Here is a 17,779-nt window from a genome sequence, read left to right on the forward strand (position 1 = left end):
TTCTTTCTTGGTTATGGGTCTTGAACTCGGAGCCTAGGCACTGTCACTGAGCTTTTTTACTCAAGGCTAGCACTCTAGTACTTTTTTTTGGTGGTGGTGGTGGTCATGGGGCTTGCACTCGAGGCCTGGGTGCTGTCCCTGAGCTCTTCTTACTCAAGGCTAGTGCTCTACCACTTTGAGCCACAGCACAATTTCCAGTTTTCTGGTAGTTAATTAGAGATAGGAATCGTATGGACTTTTCTTTGTGGACTGACTTTGACCTGTGATCCTCAGATGGCAGCCCCCTGAGTAGCTAGGATTACAGGCGTGAGCCACTAGCAAATGGCATACTCTACTACTCTGAGCCACAGTTCCACTTCCAGTTTCTAAGTAGTTAAATGAAGAGAAGAATCTGACAAACTTTCCTGCCTGGGCTGGCTTTGAACCACAATCTGCAGATCTCAGCCTCCTGAGTATCTAGGGTTACAGGTATGAGCCCCCAGCCCCCAGCACCCAAATGTCTTTGTTTCACAAAAAAAAAAAAAAAAATGATTTTGCCTGAAACTAATCTTAGACCACAGGCTCCCTTAACTTACAAGGGAGCTATACCTCTAGCCCCAAGCTTTTGATTTTTAAACGCCCAGCAGAGAAGCATTCCATATTATTAGCCAAGATTCAAAGGAATGAAACATACAGAAGAAAAAAAAGTAAAAAATGTAAAATCTTACTTCATTTCTGTATCCTCTTTTTGAAAACATCAACATTTGGATGTAAGATAAATTTATACCATTAAACACTTTAAACACATTAAACACTTATGTGGTATGTGTTATTTTTTGCCAGAGCATGAGATATTAATTTATATGGATCATCTTGTTAAGATAACAAAAACTTTCTGCAAATCGGCACAATACTTCATTTATTTATCATATAATTTTGGCAAACAGCACAAAATTCCAGCAACATTTTAAACATGTAAAAAAGTCCAATGTTAAACAGTTTTATTTTAAAACATCATTAGAAATAATGAGTACACATTTAAGATTCTGCAAAGCTAGCAAAATGAGAATGCTTGGCTTCCTAACATTTATCACAAACACACACATAAAAAAGCAATATAATTTATCTTTACAAAAATCACAGCCAAGCAACAGACAAGAAGACACCAACAATGAAGGTGCCGGCACGAGTGTTCACCCCACGCAGCTCAACTCGGGGATATTACATCTTGAACCCTGAAACACTATGTGCCCAGAAACACCATGTGTGGAGCCAAGCACAGGAAACTGAGGCTCATGACTGAGGTTAGGGATTATCTAAGGGTAAGAATGCTCGCTAAAACTTCCTATAGAGCAACCTCTGTGTCATAACAATGCACTCCAGTCTGTATCTGACAAGTTGAGACTTCTTTGTTGGCAGTATAAAATTTCTGAGCAGTATCAAAATACTGGTAAAACATAAACTGAAGGCATTTTCTAGTATTTGCAGATATTACAGGGGCCTTGATGAATGTGAAGGAAACTATTTGATTTCACAATACATTTCTGCTGAGCTTTGTCAAACCAAATAGCTCAACTATAAGGCAAGAGGAAACAAAATCACCCTCTGTAAGAGGCAGTGGGCGTTCCCTAGTGACTAGTGAATGGAACGGCAGGGGGGAGGCAGGGGACTCCCCAAGCACACATCTGAAACAGCGGGTATGAGCAGAACATGGAGACTCACTGGCGCCTGGACATCCAGTCACGGTTTAAGAAGCTGACAAACTATCTGTTGGTATATATTACTAAATTAACTTTTTGGAATCAGCACCAGTCCCCAAAACCTCAAGTTATAATATTTAATCTTCATTAAAATACACCCATTTGTGCTATACGACCACAACTATAATCAGGTTGAAGAGGCTGAATTTATTCAACTTATATATTCTTATGTATACCAGATAGCAACTTAAATTTCTTTTACTTATTTGTGCTTCTGTTTTGGGGCACTTTGATTGAAGAGAAATTCATTTCTCAGGATTACATCTTGCTAAAGCACTCCTTAGCATTGGTCCAAACTTGAATTCCCTAAAAACAAAAGCAACTTTAAAATGTGATTCTTCCTGTAGGACAGATTTGCAGCCAACATTATATATGAAATGAGAAAACACTCAAAGTATTTCCTTTAAGGTCAGGAAGGGAACAAGGGTGGCCAGACTCTCTAGTCTAATTCAATATAATGCTTGAAACCTCATTCAGAGCAGCAGGGCAAGAGAGAGAAATGGAAAAGAAAGAAGTTAATTATTTGCAGATGATGGATCCTATGCTTTAAAGACCCTGCAGACTCCAGCAGAAACTCTTAAATTTGATAGACATTTAGAGTAAAGTAGGGTACAAAAATCAACTTAGAAACATCAGTATCATGGGGCTGGGAATATGGCCTAGTGGCAAGAGTACTTGCCTCATATACATGAAGCCCTGGGTTCGATTCCCAAGCACCATATATATAGAAAACGGCCAGAAGTGGTGCTGTGGCTCAAGTGGCAGAGTGCTAGCCTTGAGCAAAAAGAAGCCAGGGACAGTGCTCAGGCCCTGAGTCTAAGCCCAGGACTGGCCAAAAAAGAAAAAGAAAAAGAAACATCAGTATCATTTCCGTATACTAATATGATTCTTAAAGGATTTGAAAGAAAACATTAGAGGTGTTTTTGCACTGGGTAGGTGTGTTATTCTAACAACAACAGTAACAACAATAACAAAAAAGATAAAGTAACTAAAAAATCAAATTACTATATTTTATTTTTATTTTTTATTTATTTATTTTTTTTTTGCCAGTCCTGGGCCTTGGACTCAGGGCCTGAGCACTGTCCCTGGCTTCTTTTTGCTCAAGGCTAGCATTCTGCCACTTGAGCCACAGCGCCACTTCTGGCCATTTTCTGTATATGTGGTGCTGGGGAATTGAACCCAGGGCCTCGGGTATACCAAGGCAGGCACTCTTGCCACTAGGCCATATCCCCAGCCCCAAATTACTATATTTTAAAAGCTTCAGGCTACTTGGTTCAATAAATTAAGACAATTTACTACCAAAACGGTTGACCAAAATAACCACCAAGAAGTGCTATTTACTTCTAACATGCTTTGTTATTTTTGATTGTTTTCATCTTTTACTACTGAAATTTACTCCTCTGACTGGATTCAAGTAATATTTGAATTATATTCAATTAGCACTTACGCTGTAACAAAGCCTGTTGTTTTTTATTTTAATACACAAGTAAATATAGGCACTCATTTTTGCAGGAAAAAACTTGTGTTAATTTCGACTTCTGATATTTAATTTTAACTTTCTAAGAAACATGTCAGGCTTTGGGTATAATGGTACATGCTTATATTCCCCAGCACATGAGAGTAGAAGTGGGAAGATTGAGCATTCAACGCCAGCCTAGGCTACGTAGCAAGACTGGCTAAAAAAAAAAGGAGTTGGGGATGTAGCTGAGTGCTAGATATAAACAAGCCCCTAAACTGAGTTAAAAAGACCCAGGTGATCTTCAAATATAAATGTCTATTCCACTTAAATTTCATAGTAGTGTTCTTGGAAAACAAAGAACAAGCCGGTTAAGCCTTGTTCACTACAGTTAGCGTAGGAGAGGCAAGTTACAAATGGGGCATGCAAATGTGAGACTTCAGTGGCAACAAGTAACTGAGGTTTTGATTTCTTCAGTCCAAATGCAGCAGCATACACCCAAGGAAATGAGGAGGAGCACAGCCTGAAGACAGCTTAAGCAAAATGTTAGCATAACCTAATCTCAACCAACAAGTTAGATGTGGTGTGGATGCCTATAATCCCAGCTAAACCAAAGGTGCAGGGAGGAGGATCAAGATCTGAGACTGGATTGAACAAGTGTGACATCCTATCTGAAAAACAGCTCAAGCAAGAAGGGCTGGGGGAATGAATGGTAAACCATCAGGCCCCAAGTTCAAACTCCAGTACCACCAAAAACTAAAGTAAAACTGAAAAGAAATTTAAGTACCTTTTTCCAAGATACAGTTTTCAAAGACAGAGCAATAGCTCCATGGGACTCCAAGCCTACCTTTTTGCACATACTGATCTGCATAATGGCATAGCTTATGAGGGCCTCTTTTAAGTCTCGGTTTTTTTGTTCTTTGAAGCGTTCAATATCAGCCCATGCATTTTTCACAAATTCTCTGAAATAAAACATAGTTATTATGATTGTTATTTAAGGTAAACATACTATATAGTATAAATTCTATAACCAGTTCTGAGTTTCTTCTTTAATTTTTTTGGCCGGTGTCAGGATCTTGTGTTATTCAGCTGGCTTGTTTGGCAGATGCTCTACCTCTTGAGCCACGCCCCTATGCTAGCTTTTATTGGTTATTTTTGGAGATGGACTTTTATGGAGTTTCCTGGATTTTCCTGTCTGGGGTGGTTTTGTACTGAGATGCTGTAGGTCTCAGCTCTGTGAGGAGCTAGGATTACAGGTGTGAGCCACTGGCTCCCAGCTCTGAGTTGATTTCTGATTGTCTATATGGAAGAAAATGCTATTGCGTATATAAAATGGTTCTATTTTTCCATTTCCTAAAACTCACAGTGAAGGGAAAAGCAGAGAGGTAAGCCAGTAAGATGTATCAGGTCTACATTTTCCTATTCATTTTCTTCTACATATTGACAATGTGCCTCTGCCATAAGGACTCTGCCTCTAAGTTACTTGGTGATCGCCACAGGCGCAGACGGCTCCGTGCGGCAGCCCACAGCCTCACATGCGCTGCAGGGAAGGATGTGGCTTCCCACGGCCAGTGGAAAAGTACACTCACCATGCATTTAGCACGTAAGTGGCTTAAAAGATAAGCACTTAAAAAACTCTGCCTGGTGGGGACAGCTCCAGGCACAGCGGTGCAGTGGCAGTTACTTAGAACGCTGAGGCACGAGGACCGCTTGAGCCCAAGAGCAGCTGAGCAATACTGAGTATGTCTCAAAAAAAAAAAAAAGGATCAGTGCTTTTCTTTTTAATTATATACACAAAAACTTACTTTGACTTACTTGATGGCAGCAGTTCTAAAAATTAATCAAACCACTTTGAAACCAAAGATAGAGGTTTGGTGTGATTGGGCATCCACTCAGATGAAAGCAGTGACAAAGGCTGTGGGTGAACCGGATTTCCAGCCATGGTGTGGGGAGACAAAGATGAGGCCCAGGGCCAGTAGCCCAGGGCCAGTAGCCCAGGGCCTCACACTGCAAGTCTGTGTGTTGGAGAGGCTGGAGGGAGTGCTGGGACAGCCTGAGGCATGGGGAGGGCCTGCCCCACAGGGAAGGATCACCTGAAGAATGACCTCACATCTTGTATAAGGCGGGAAAAGAAGGGTAGAAAGTATGCAAGGAAGCTATCAGAAACCTCAAATACCATCTCATCTTCCTCTTCCCCCACATTAACAGAGCTACTTTTATAGTGTGATTTTTGTTCAAATCACTGCATTTTAGAGGAATAAAACATATCCTCAGTTTATTCCTGAGGACATTCTCAGGAAGCTGGGAAATTATTTTTAAAAGAATATATGTTGCCAGGCTCTGGTGGCTCATGTCTGTAATCCTAGCTACTTAGGAGGCTGACATCTGAGGATCAGGGTTCAAAGCCAGCCCTGGCAAAAAAGTCCTGAGACTCTTATCTCAAATAAACTCGGAAAAAGCCAGAAGTGGCACCATGGCTTAAGTGGTAGAGCACTAGCCTTGAGCACAGAGAGATTCAAGGACAGAGCCCAAGCCCCAGGACCAGCCCCCCCCCAAAAAAAAAGAGGAGGAGGAGCAGGAGGAGGAGGAGGGAGAAGGAAGGAGAAAGAAGAAGGAGGAGGAAGAAGGAGGAGGAGGAGGAGGAATGTATATATCATCCATCATAGTCCTTTTCTTGGGAGGAGGGGGGTCATGGAGTTTGAACTCAGAGCCTGGGTGCTGATCTGGAGCTCTTTTGCTCAAGGCTAGTACTCTACCTTTTTTTTTTTGGCCAGTCCTGGGCCTTGGACTCAGGGCCTGAGCACTGTCCCTGGCTTCTTCCCGCTCAAGGCTAGCCCTCTGCCACTTGAGCCACAGCGCCACTTCTGGCCATTTTCTATATATGTGGTGCTGGGAAATCGAACCCAGGGCTTCATGTATACGAGGTGAACACTTTACCACTAGGCCATATTCCCAGCCCAGTACTCTACCATTTAAAAAAAAATTTATTGTCAAACTTATGTACAGAGAGGTTAGTTTCTATGTTATGCATTGGATACATTTCTTGTACTTTTTGTTACCTCCTCTCTCATTCCCCCCTTCCGCCTCCCCCTTTCAGTACTCTACCATTTTGAGCCACAGCTCTATTTCTGGTTTTCTGGCTAACTGGACATGAGTCCCACAGACTTTCCTACCGTGGCAGGCTTTGAACCACGATCCTTATATCCTCAGGCATGAGCCACCAGCACCCAGCTATCTAATCTATACTTGTTCAACATCTCAGCATTTTTACCTGCCTTCCAGATTTTTAGACTTCAGCTGCTGTTCTCCTTCATTTATTTGCTCCTCTAGCACCTTTATTCTGGCTTCTCTCTGTTCTGGAGTCTCTTGACCAAAGAGCTTGGTTGTCATTCCTTTCAGAGAGAATGTCCTCACAGTCTAAAAGGAAATAGAAAAGATGAATGGATAAACAAAGTGTGATTCACATATCAAGTGAAATATTATCCAGTATTTAAAAGGAAGGAAATTCTTCTAGGCTTGTCTGTACAAGCCTGCTACTTGGGAGGCAGATACCAAGGGGACTGTGGTTCACAGGCAGGCCATGCAAAAAGTCAGGAAGACCTCAAGTCAACCAATAAGCTAGGTGTGGGGGTGGGTACCCATCATCAGAGCTATAAACTATAACACATCATCTTGAAAATAACTAATACAAAAGGGCTGGAGAATGGCTCATGTGGCATAGTCCTCTCCTAGCAAGGGTGAGGCCCTACATTCAAACCATTACCAAAAGCAAAAACAAAATATAGCAGCAAATTATGACACGTCACAAGGATAAACCTTGAGGATATTGTGTTAAATAAAACATGCTGATCACAAAGATGAAATACTATGATATTCCACTTAAGTGAGATACACAGAGTATAGTCAAAATCACAGAAATATAAAGTAGAATGAAACCCTGGTGCCAGTGGGTCACATTATCATCCTAGGTATATAGGAAGCTGAGATCTAAGGATTTCAGTTCAGAGCTACCCTAAGCAGAAAAGTTCAAAAACTCTTATCTCCAATTACCAGCAAAATACCAGACAGGAAGCATGGCTTAGGTGGTAGAGTGCCAGCAAGAGCAAAAACAGCCAAGCAAGATTGCAAGCCTCTGAGTTCAAGGCCCAGCCTCAGAACACAACAAACAAAAGGAAGGAAACAGAATGGTCGTTTGCAGGGACTAGCGATGTAGGACAGTAGCTGCTTGCTGGGAGGTTTCCATTGTGGACAGTGAAAAGAGTTCTGTAGGGCTGGGAATATGGTCTAGTGGCAAGAGTGCTTGCCTTGTACATATGAAGCTTTAGGTTCAATTCCTCAGCACCACATATAAAGAAAAAAGGCCAGATGTGCGCTGTGGCTCAAATGGCAGATTGTTAGCCTTGAGCAAAAAGGAGCCAGGGACAGTGCTCAGGCCCTGAGTCCCAGGCCTAGGACTGGGGGGAAAAAAAAAAAAAAAAAGAGCTCTGGAGACTGGCTGCACAACAGTTCCTCCGGAAAACTGAAAACACTGGCCCTTTCCCGAGCGGAGACAGAGGCAGTATCAGCTTTACCACTGGGACGCTGCTAATATGATTTCTAACACAGGAATGATACAGAATAGTGAAAAAGAAAAAAATCCAAACGTCACTTTTTTGTGTGTGTTGGCTATACTGGGGTTTGAACTCAGGCCCCTGTACTTGCCAGTCAAAGGCTCTAGCACTTGAACCATGCCCTCAGCCCTTTGATGCTTTTTATTCTTCAAGTAAAGTCTTAAATTGTTGCCTGGGGTCACCCACAATCCCTCTAACATCCAGTATAGCTGGGCTCACAGGTGCACACCACCATGCCTGGCTCTTGGGTAATATCCTCGGGGCTTCTCCTGAGCTTCAGGAATAGGTGGAAGTGTGACTCCATGCCTGGCTTACGCTCACAAGCCTTTCCCCACACACATTTGTAACTTCTCATGGATGCAGCCTTGGTACTGTGTGTACTGACTCACAGTGGCATCCTAGTTGATGAGATGCATGTGAGACAGCATGGAAGTGAATGTGCTTATTAACTACATAATATGTCACAAATCCATGGCGCCACTGGTGCTGCTTCCTTATCTGCGCAAAGCATCTCTCAGAGTGTCAATTCATGTGCTCTGACAAAGGAGAAGGAATGTCCAGCTGATTACAGCTCAAGTCTACCAGGACAGGACAGTTTCTTCCCAAGTTCTCGCTGGAAGCGTGACAGTCTAAAGTACACAGCTCCTTTGTAGGAGGGATTCGAATCGACAAAAGCTCTTAGAAAGAAACTAAAACTTCTTTAAGACACCTTGCCAAATGACACTTGGCAGAGCTGGATGTGTGCTTGAACGGTGGAATGCTGACCTAGCAAGTCTCTGTGAGGCCCTGAGTTCAAGCCCCCAAGTACCAGCAAAGAAAGAGAAAGAGGATAAAAGAAAAAAGAGGACCCACAGGATTGTAAAGTCAGTCACAACTTCTTCACCTACAAGAGGCCCAGGTAGGCTGCCAGCCTGGCTGGACGGAGCAGAGACCCACAGAAGACTACTCACCCCGGTGGCCAGCTCCTCACACTGCTGCTTCTTTGACGCCAGGTCCTGGGCTGCCATCTCCAAGTCATACTGCATAAGCTCATGCTTCCTGCACACGGCCCTGGACACAAAGTGCGACCATTATGCCTTCCCCGCCTAGTCATGTGGGAGCGTGCTCCCAGAGGGGGCAGCCACAAGGCCCACTGAGCTCTAGACTAAGTGTTCAGACTTTCAAGTTGGAAATGTAATAGCCAAGTATATTAAAAAGAATTAAATCAAAGAGATTTTTTTGTATCAGTTTTCAGTAAATATACCATTACCATATACATTTAAATTTTTTTTTTTTTTTTTTTGGCCAGTCCTGGGCCTTGGACTCAGGGCCTGAGCACCGTCCCTGGCTTCTTCCCGCTCAAGGCTAGCACTCTGCTACCTGAGCCACAGCGCCCCTTCTGGCCGTTTTCCATATATGTGGTGCTGGGGAATCAAACCGAGAGCTTCATGTGTAGGAGGCAAGCACTCTTGCCACTAGGCCATATTCCCAGCCCATACATTTAAATTTTTTAATGCAACATAAGAACTTAGGCTGTTATCTCACATGGCAACTGAGTATTCTTTGAGTGAATATCTCCAGTTGCCTAACTTAAAAAAAAAACAAAACAAAACACGTGTGTGTATGTGTGTGTGTGTGTGTGTGTGTGTGTGTGTGTATGTGTACCACTAAACCCAGCTTTTTGTTGGAATGGGGTCTTTCTAACTTTTTGCCCAGGCTGGCCTTGAACATCCCTCAGTGTGATCCTCCTGATCTCTGCCCTGCGAGGAGCTGGGATTACAGTGTGCACTACTACTGCACCTGTGTTTATCACTCTTTATAATGGTACTTACATAGGGGATAAAATTATTCTCATGTTACAAAACAAGGTTTTAAGAACCCCTTCTTTTCTCTAGTTCCACTATCCAGACACAAACCATGTTACCAGATACTTCCAGAATTTTCTAGGCACTTATAAAAATACAACACCAGAGAACCACATGGTTCTACATCTTGGCTATCTACCCTGGATATCTCTTCATGCCAAATCACTTCTGTTATTTTTAGGATCTGCACAGAATTCCATTGTACCTGCAATGTTCTTTTGCATGATGACTTGAATAAATATTAGTGAAACTATTCTCAAAAGTGCCATGAGGAAGAAGGCTGATACCATGCAGATGTATTCACAAGTTAGAGCTAGAGTAACATCACTCTTGTGTTTTCCTAATAGAGTTCTTAGACTGTTTTAAAAGTGATTTTTTTTTTTTTTGCCAGTGCTGGGGCTTGGACTCAGGGCCTGAGCACTGTTCCTGGCTTCTTTTGGCTCAAGGCTAGCACTCTGCCACTTGAGCCACAGCGCCACTTCTGGCCATTTTCTGTATATGTGGTGCTGGAGAATTGAACCCAGGGCCTCATGTATACGAGGCAAGCACTCTTGCCACTAGGCCATATCCCCAGCCCTAAAAGTGATTTTTTAAAAAGCCACCAATACTAGGAAAAGAACCCATTTCCCTAAATGGAATAGGAAAACTACAGTAACCTTTTCTTATTGAATTAGGGTTGGGTCTACAGGAGATACAATAAGCAGAAAAAATCCTTAAATGTTAACAATAAGTTTTACAACTGAGCCAATAAGACACACACATATGAGAAAATATATATAACCAAAATGGTAATATGCAACCTGTGACAGAGACTGCCACATCTGTATCTTGATTTCAAACTTCACATGGGAATAAGGTAGAAAGAAGAATACACAAGGGCTGGGAATACGGCCTAGTGGTAAGAGTGCTTGCCTAGCATGCATGAAGCCCTGGGTTCGATTCCTCAGCACCACATAAACAGAAAAGGCCAGATGTGGCGCTGTGGCCTTGAGCAAAAAGAAGCCAGGGACAGTGCTCAGGCCCTGAGTCCAAGCGCCAGGACTGGCCAAAAAAAAAGGAAAAAAAGAAAGAAGAATACACAGACAGATCTGAAGCCTGCTCTGGTAGTTTTTACAATATGAGGTTCTAAGAACAAACCCCCCTCTTACACTTTTATTCCTAGCATTCTGCTATAAAGAGCCTCAAACTGGGAGCTCATTCAGGGCTTGAGAGAATTAACTTAGTTTAAGAGTACCTTACTGTCTGTAGTGTACAGAAGCCTATAGAATGGGCAGGGATTTGCTGGGGTCACACTTGGAACTTTATTAAGTACTCACCTCAGCGCTTCTGCATAGAAAAGATACTCCTTTAACTGATCGGCATAATGTTCTTCATCTTCTAAAATATCATCAATAGAAGATGCATACCTATTTAGAAAATACTGCATAAAATTCTCATTGCGATGAAAAATTAACATTCTAAAGAAGTGCTTAGTATGAAAAGTTAGAATTGATATTTAGGAATATATATATAGACAATTTTAAATTACCACAATGATTTTGTTGTTGTTTTCTTCTTTCTTTTTCTTTTTTGCCAGTCCTGAGGCTTGAACTCAGGGTCTGAGCACTGTCCTGGCTTCTTTTTGCTCAAGGCTAGCACTCTGCCACTTGAACCATAGCACCACTTCAGGCCTATATATGTGTGCTTCTATATATGTGGTGCTGAGGAATCGAACCCAAGGCTTCATGTATACAAGGCAAGCACTCTTGCCATTAGGTCATATTTTTTTTTTTTTTTTGCCAGTCCTGGGCCTTGAACTCAGAGCCAGAGCACTGTCCCTGGCTTCTTTTTGCTCAAGGCTAGCACTCTGCCATTTGAGCCACAGAGCCACTTCTGGCCATTTTCTATATATGTGGTGCTGGGGAATTGAACCCAGGGCTTCATGTATACAAGGCAAGCACTCTTGCCACTAGGCCATATCCCCAACCCTCCATTAGGTCATATTTCCAGCTTTTAAAAAAAATTTATTTCTTTATTGTTAAAGTGATGTACAGAGGGGTTAAAAATGGAACGCTTCATGAATCTGCATGTCATCCTGCACAGGGGCCATGTTAATCTTCTCTGCATCGTTCCAATTTTAGTATATGTGCTGCCAAAGAGAGCTCACCACAATGATTTTTATTGACTTGCTTTATTACTTATTGACTTGGAGGTAGGTAAGAGTCTCACAGACTTTCCTGCTTGGGCTGGCTTTGAACCATGATTCTCAGATCTTAGCTAGGATTACAGACATAAGCCACCAGAATCCAGATCAAATTAATTTATAGGTATGTATGTATGTATTTTTATTTTGTATTTTTTGGGTCAGGAATGGGGCTTGAACTCAGGATCTGGGCACTGTCCCTTAGCTTTTTCACTCAAGGCTGGCATTATATCATTTGAGTCACAGCACCACTTCTGGCTTTTTAGTGGTTAAGTGGAGATAAAAGTCTCATGGAGGGCTGGGAATATGGCCTAGTGGCAAGAGTGCTTGCCTCGTATACATGAAGCCCTGGGTTCGATTCCCCAGCACCGTATATACAGAAAATGGCCAGAAGTAGCGCCGTGGCTCAAGTGGCAGAGTGCTAGCCTTGAGCAAAAAGAAGGCAGGGATAGCGCTCAGGTCCTGAGGCAAGTTCCAGGGATGGCCAAAAAAAAAAAAAGTCTCATGGACTTTTTTGCCTGGACTAATTTCAAACCATGATCCTCCGGTCTCAGCCTCCTGAGTTAGGAACATGACAGCTGTGAGCCACCAGCACCCAGCTTATTTAGGTTTTCTTTCTCAGAAATGTTTTCATATAGTTTTCAGCAAAAGCATAAAGCACTCAGTGTAAAGGTCTGCACCATTTTTCATTAAATTAATCCCTCAGTATCATGTTCTTCCCCTCCCCTCCCCTCCCCTCCCCTCCCCTCCCCTCCCCTCCCCTCCCCTCCCCCTCCCCTCCCCTCCCCTCCCCTCCCCTCCCCTCCCCTCCCCTCCCCTCCCCTCCCCTCCCCTCCCCTCCCCTCCCCTCCCCTCCCCTCCCCTCCCCTCCCCTCCCCTCCCCTCCCCTCCCCTCCCCTCCCCTCCCCTCCCCTCCCCTCCCCTCCCCTCCCCTCCCCTTTCCTTTCCTTTCTTTGCCGGGGCTTGGACTCAGGGCCTGAGCACTGTCCCTGGCTTCTTTTTTGCTCAGGGCTAGCACTCTGCCACTTGAGCCACAGCGCCACCTCTGGCTTATTCTGTGTATGTGGTGCTGAGGAATCGAACCCAGAGCTTTATGCACACTAGGCAAGCGCTCTACCGCAAAGCCACATTCCCAGCCCATGTCCTTTTCTTTTGTCAGTTGTGGAGCTTGACCTCAGGGTTTGGGCACTGTCACTGAGCTTTTTCACTCAAGGCTAGTGGTGCTCTACCACTTTGAGCCACAACTCCACTTCCAGTTTTCTGGTGGATAATTGTAGATACAGTCTTATGGACTTTTTCTTGCCCAGACTGGCTTTGAACCAGGATCTTCAAATCTCAGCTTCCTGGTTAGCTGGGATTAACAGGCATGAGCCACTGTTGCCTGGCCTAAGTATCATGTTTTGATGTTACTGTAAATAGTATTGCTTTGAAACTTTTACTTTCCAAATACTGTTGTGGGTATATAAAAATAGCTCATTACTTTATTTTAAATTAATACCCTGAACTCATTAAATTCAGTTGCTAGTTCTATTAGATTTTTTGATTGAGTCATTCATTATCAATAACTTTTCTAATATATCTTTTATTATTATTATTTTTTTTGGCCAGTCCTGAGGCTTGGACTCAGCGTCTGAGCACTGTCCCTGGCTTCTTTTTGCTCAAGGCTAGCACTCTGCCGCTTGAGCCACAGCGCTACTTCTGGCCATTTTCTGTATATGTGGTGCTGGGGACTTGAATCCAGGGCCTCATGTATACGAGACAAGCACTCTTGCCACTAGGCCATATCCCCAACCCCTTTCTAATATATCTTGAACACTAAGATTTTATCTTTATTCTATTAACATACGAATTAAAGTAAGTGCTTTCCTGAGACAGTCATCAGTCAGATCTGTACACACAAAGCAAACTACACACACAGGTAAATGTGATAAAGCAGAAGAATAGACCAGTGTCTCCGGGACCCCACTAATCTTCCGCTTAGGCCTTCATGAAGCTTCTAGGTACTCACACGTCCATGTGGTGGCCGGCACTCTGCAGTCCATCGCCCATTTCTTTCTCTATGGCACTCCATTCACTGGGAAGAGAAGGAAAACACCAAAGCATCAGGGACTAGAGATGAGGAATAGTAGTAAGTGGAATCTTTTAACAAGATTCTTTTCTAGCTAGCTTTTATATATTGCATAATAGCCATGATTACATTTATTTTTCTAAGTCAAATTGGCTCATTTTCCCTAAGTTTAACAACTAAATGCAAATGCAAGCCTCCAAAGTAGCTACTTGCTGTTATGTGCAAGGTAAGTAAACTTCCTAGGATGCTCATTTAAAGCAATTGTGAAGCTCTTGACAAATCCAGTTACTAGTGCTACTCTGCATCTTAATCATAATCTGTGAAAGGTCTCATGAATACACCTGATTACAACTCATAAAAAAGATGATTGTACAAAACTATCAGGTACACAGTAAAACCTTAGTAACGGTTTACATGTTGCAGCAGAAAGCCTATTAGAAGCATAGCACATTTAATTGTCATTTTGCTAAAACAGGTCTTGTGAGAAAATACACATGGAAATTATACATTACTACAGAAAATAGGGGAGGGAGGATCTACAATCCCAAATATAGATTTAAAACTCCTAATCTAAAACATTACAAAATCCGAAACTCAGAGCTTTGTCCTTCCTAGGCAGGTCCTCTGCCATGAAGCCACACCTCAGAGACATTTCCATTTAGCTTGACCTCTGGTTATATGCTTTTTGTACATGGCTTTTTTGAAGACATTTGGTTGTGTATTTTCCTAGAGATGGCTAGAAGAAACTATAATAAATCTGGGAGAAATGTTTTCTTAGATGGTATGTTAAAATATTTAATCTGCTGGGATGTAGCTCAGTGGCAAAGCGCTTGCCTAGCAAGTGCAACGTCCTGGGTTCGATCCCCAGTACCAAAAATGAAAAGACAAAAAAAAAAATACAGTTAAAATGTTTAACCTATTGGCTTCTGACAACTCTCATTAGATGCAAATGCATAGCTGCTGGCACTTAAAACCATTTCCTCTGTGTCAGGCACAGGTAGTATACCTGTAATCTTAGCTACCCAGGAGGTTGAGATCTGAGGACCACAGTTCAAACCCAGTCTAGATAGATAAATCTGAAAGAATCTTAACCCCAACTAACCAACAAAAAGATGAAAGTGAAAGTGTTCAAATGGTAGAGTGTCAGCCTTGAGTTAAAAAGCCAGGGAAGGGCTGGGAATATGGTCTAGTGGCAAGAGTGCTTGCTTTGTATATATGAAGCCCTGGGTTCGATTCCCCAGCACCACATATATAGAAAATGGCCGGAAGTGGTGCTGTGGCTCAAGTGGCAGAGTGCTAGCCTTGAGCAAAAAGTAGCCAGGGACAGTGCTCAGACCCTGACTCCAAGGCCCAGGACTGGCAAAAAAAAAAAAAAAAAAAAGCCAGGGAAGAGAGCACTAGGCCCTGAGTTTAAGCCCTAGTACTAGTACCAAAAAACAAAACAAAAGCCACTTTTCCTCTCCTCTTTTTTAAGACTTTTGCATAATGACCCCGCCAATGTATCCGGTCCATTTCCGGACTGATGCAGGTAGAGTTTCTAGCTGAGCCTGACACTAGAGAAAACAGGGGCAAGTCCTCTATGTTCCCCTAGGGAATGACACTTTAGTCTATGGGAGGAGATGGCAAGAAGCCTAGCAAAGTTCTCTGGCAGCAGAGCATTTGCCAGCATGTGCAAGGCTCTGGATTCAATCCCCAGCACTGCAACACACACAAGAAGAAAAAAATAAGAACAAACAAAAGAAAAGCAGCAACAGAACATAGTACAAGCTCTTCCCTATGCATCTAATCTCTGCTCACTTCTTATTGCTTGCTACAGCATTTATCCCTTCCTGTCTTTCCACATTGACAATCCTAGTCCTTTTCCACTCACAGCATAGTTTTTCCCTTAGTCCAAAACAGCTCCAAAACTGCTCCAAAGCAGCAACAAGCCATTTTATGTTACTTGAATTCATTGAAAAAATTAAATTGAAGAACAAAGCTGACGAAAGAAAGCACCTTTATAAAAGAAAATCATTCAAAATAACCAAAAGAGGTTGTATAAAAAATATTCCCAGGGGCTGGGAATATGGCCTAGTGGCAAGAGTGCTTGCCTCATATACATGAGGCCCTGGGTTCGATTCCCCAGCACCACATATATAGAAAACGGCCAGAAGTGGTGCTGTAGCTCAAGTGGCAGAGTGCTAGCCTTGAGCGGGAAGAAGCCAGGGACAGTGCTCAGACCCTGAGTCCAAGGCCCAGGACTGGCAAAAAAAAAAACAAAACAGAAAAATATTCCCTTTTTCTTTTTTAGTTCTAGTACTGGACAGCCAACCTAGGGGTTTACATATGCTAGGCAAGGGCTCTGCCCAGCCACACTTCTACCTGCCACACAAATACTCTAATTTCCACCAAAGACTGGCCCAAGACTGAAAACTTACCTTGTAAATGTCTTCATAAATTATGGAGTGACAAAAGAAAGAAAAAAAAATCACTAAAGCTGAAAGATGGTCTTAGACATTCTGCCAAAGCAGTAAAGGACTCCAGTGAGTCAATCAGAGTAGCTTTACTTTTAGCTGCTCAATGTTGAATTTCATTATTATTATTATTAGTAGTAGTAGTAGTAGTGGTCATGGAGCTTGAACTCAGGCCTGGGCATTGTCCCTGAGCTTTCTTGCTCAAGACTAATGCTCTACTACTTTGAGCAACAGCACCACTTCTGGTTTTCTGGTGTTTAGAGATAAAGAGTCTTACGGACTTTCCTGCCTAGACTGGCTTTGAACCGTGATCCCCAGATTCTCAGTCTCCTGTGTGGCTAGGATTACAAGTGTAAGCCACTGGTGCCTGGCCTTATTATGTTTTCTTTTTTTAAAAAAGACTATAAAATTTAAGCAAAGATCTTGAAAACCACTACTTCAGGACATGATTAAAAAAATATATTTAGCACTCTAGATATATAAATTTTCAGGTATTTCATGTATTTTGAGGTTTTTTAAAATAAAAAATGATAATTAGAGCCAAATGTTTACCTAATACTTACCTAAAAACTCGCCCATAATTCCCATGTACTTTATATACACCATAGAGTCGATCTGCTACTCTCTGAAATAAATATTTACCAGAAATTGATATTGGGTCAAAGTTATATATAGATTACTTAAACAGAATCATCATCATAATAAAAGCACAGCAAAACCCCTAAACTCATGCTTAGTATAGTAATACATAAAAAAATAATCACTACAATTCATCAAAAAGAATAATAACCTTAAAAAGAAAAACAGGTGACTGCTGGTGGTTCATGCTTATAATCCTAGCTATTCAGGAGGCTGAGACCTGAGAATCACAATTCAAAGCCAGTTCTTGCAGGAAAGTCTGTGACACTCTTATCGTCAATTAACCACTCAAAAAGCTGGAATTGGAGCTGTGGCTCAAGTGGGGGGAGGGGAAGCTTAGGGACAGCACTTAGGACCTGAGTTCAAGTCTCAGTACCAAGAAAAACAAAAACCAAAAACCAAAACCCAGAGCTAATGCTCTTATACCATACTTATGTTTCCTTACTTCCTTTATGCATAGTTTCTATTACTGCCTTCAAATTTCCTATAGCAAGATAGAGGCATTTTTTTATCTAGCAGACTGAAAAATACCACATGAAATAGCTGCATAAAAGTCTACTGAAGTGGGGGCTGGGATATGGCCTAGTGGCAAGAGAGCTTGCCTCGTATACAGAGGCCCTGGGTTCGATTCCCCAGCACCACATATACAGAAAACGGCCAGAAGTGGCGCTGTGGCTCAAGTGGCAGAGTGCTAGCCTTGAGCAAAAAGAAGCCAGGGACAGTGCTCAGGCCCTGAGTCCAAGGCCCAGGACTGACAAAAAAAAAAAAAAAAAGTCTACTGAAGGGCA

At 42.4% G+C, this 17,779-nt stretch overlaps 1 protein-coding gene and 1 non-coding gene across 2 annotated transcripts in view; both read right to left on the reverse strand.

Annotated features, from left to right (window-relative positions):
- Nucleotides 1-881: 881 nt before the first annotated feature.
- The window catches only part of Snx4 (sorting nexin 4), a 54,123-nt gene continuing 37,225 nt past the window's right edge, over nt 882-17,779 (reverse strand). The window contains exons 8-14 of the mRNA XM_048346807.1: nt 16,916-16,977; nt 13,840-13,905; nt 10,966-11,055; nt 8,756-8,855; nt 6,467-6,612; nt 4,043-4,157; nt 882-2,045 (exon numbers count right to left, since the gene is read on the reverse strand). Coding sequence (XP_048202764.1) covers nt 1,998-2,045; nt 4,043-4,157; nt 6,467-6,612; nt 8,756-8,855; nt 10,966-11,055; nt 13,840-13,905; nt 16,916-16,977 — 627 coding nt within the window. The 3' untranslated portion in view covers nt 882-1,997. The remainder of the gene's footprint in view (nt 2,046-4,042; nt 4,158-6,466; nt 6,613-8,755; nt 8,856-10,965; nt 11,056-13,839; nt 13,906-16,915; nt 16,978-17,779) is intronic.
- LOC125352145 lies at nt 11,688-11,793 on the reverse strand. Its single transcript, XR_007211137.1, has one exon. It is a non-coding gene; the product is annotated as a U6 spliceosomal RNA (small nuclear RNA).

This window comes from Perognathus longimembris, chromosome 5 (genome assembly GCF_023159225.1).
Source record: "Perognathus longimembris pacificus isolate PPM17 chromosome 5, ASM2315922v1, whole genome shotgun sequence".
Lineage (NCBI taxonomy): Eukaryota > Metazoa > Chordata > Mammalia > Rodentia > Heteromyidae > Perognathus > Perognathus longimembris.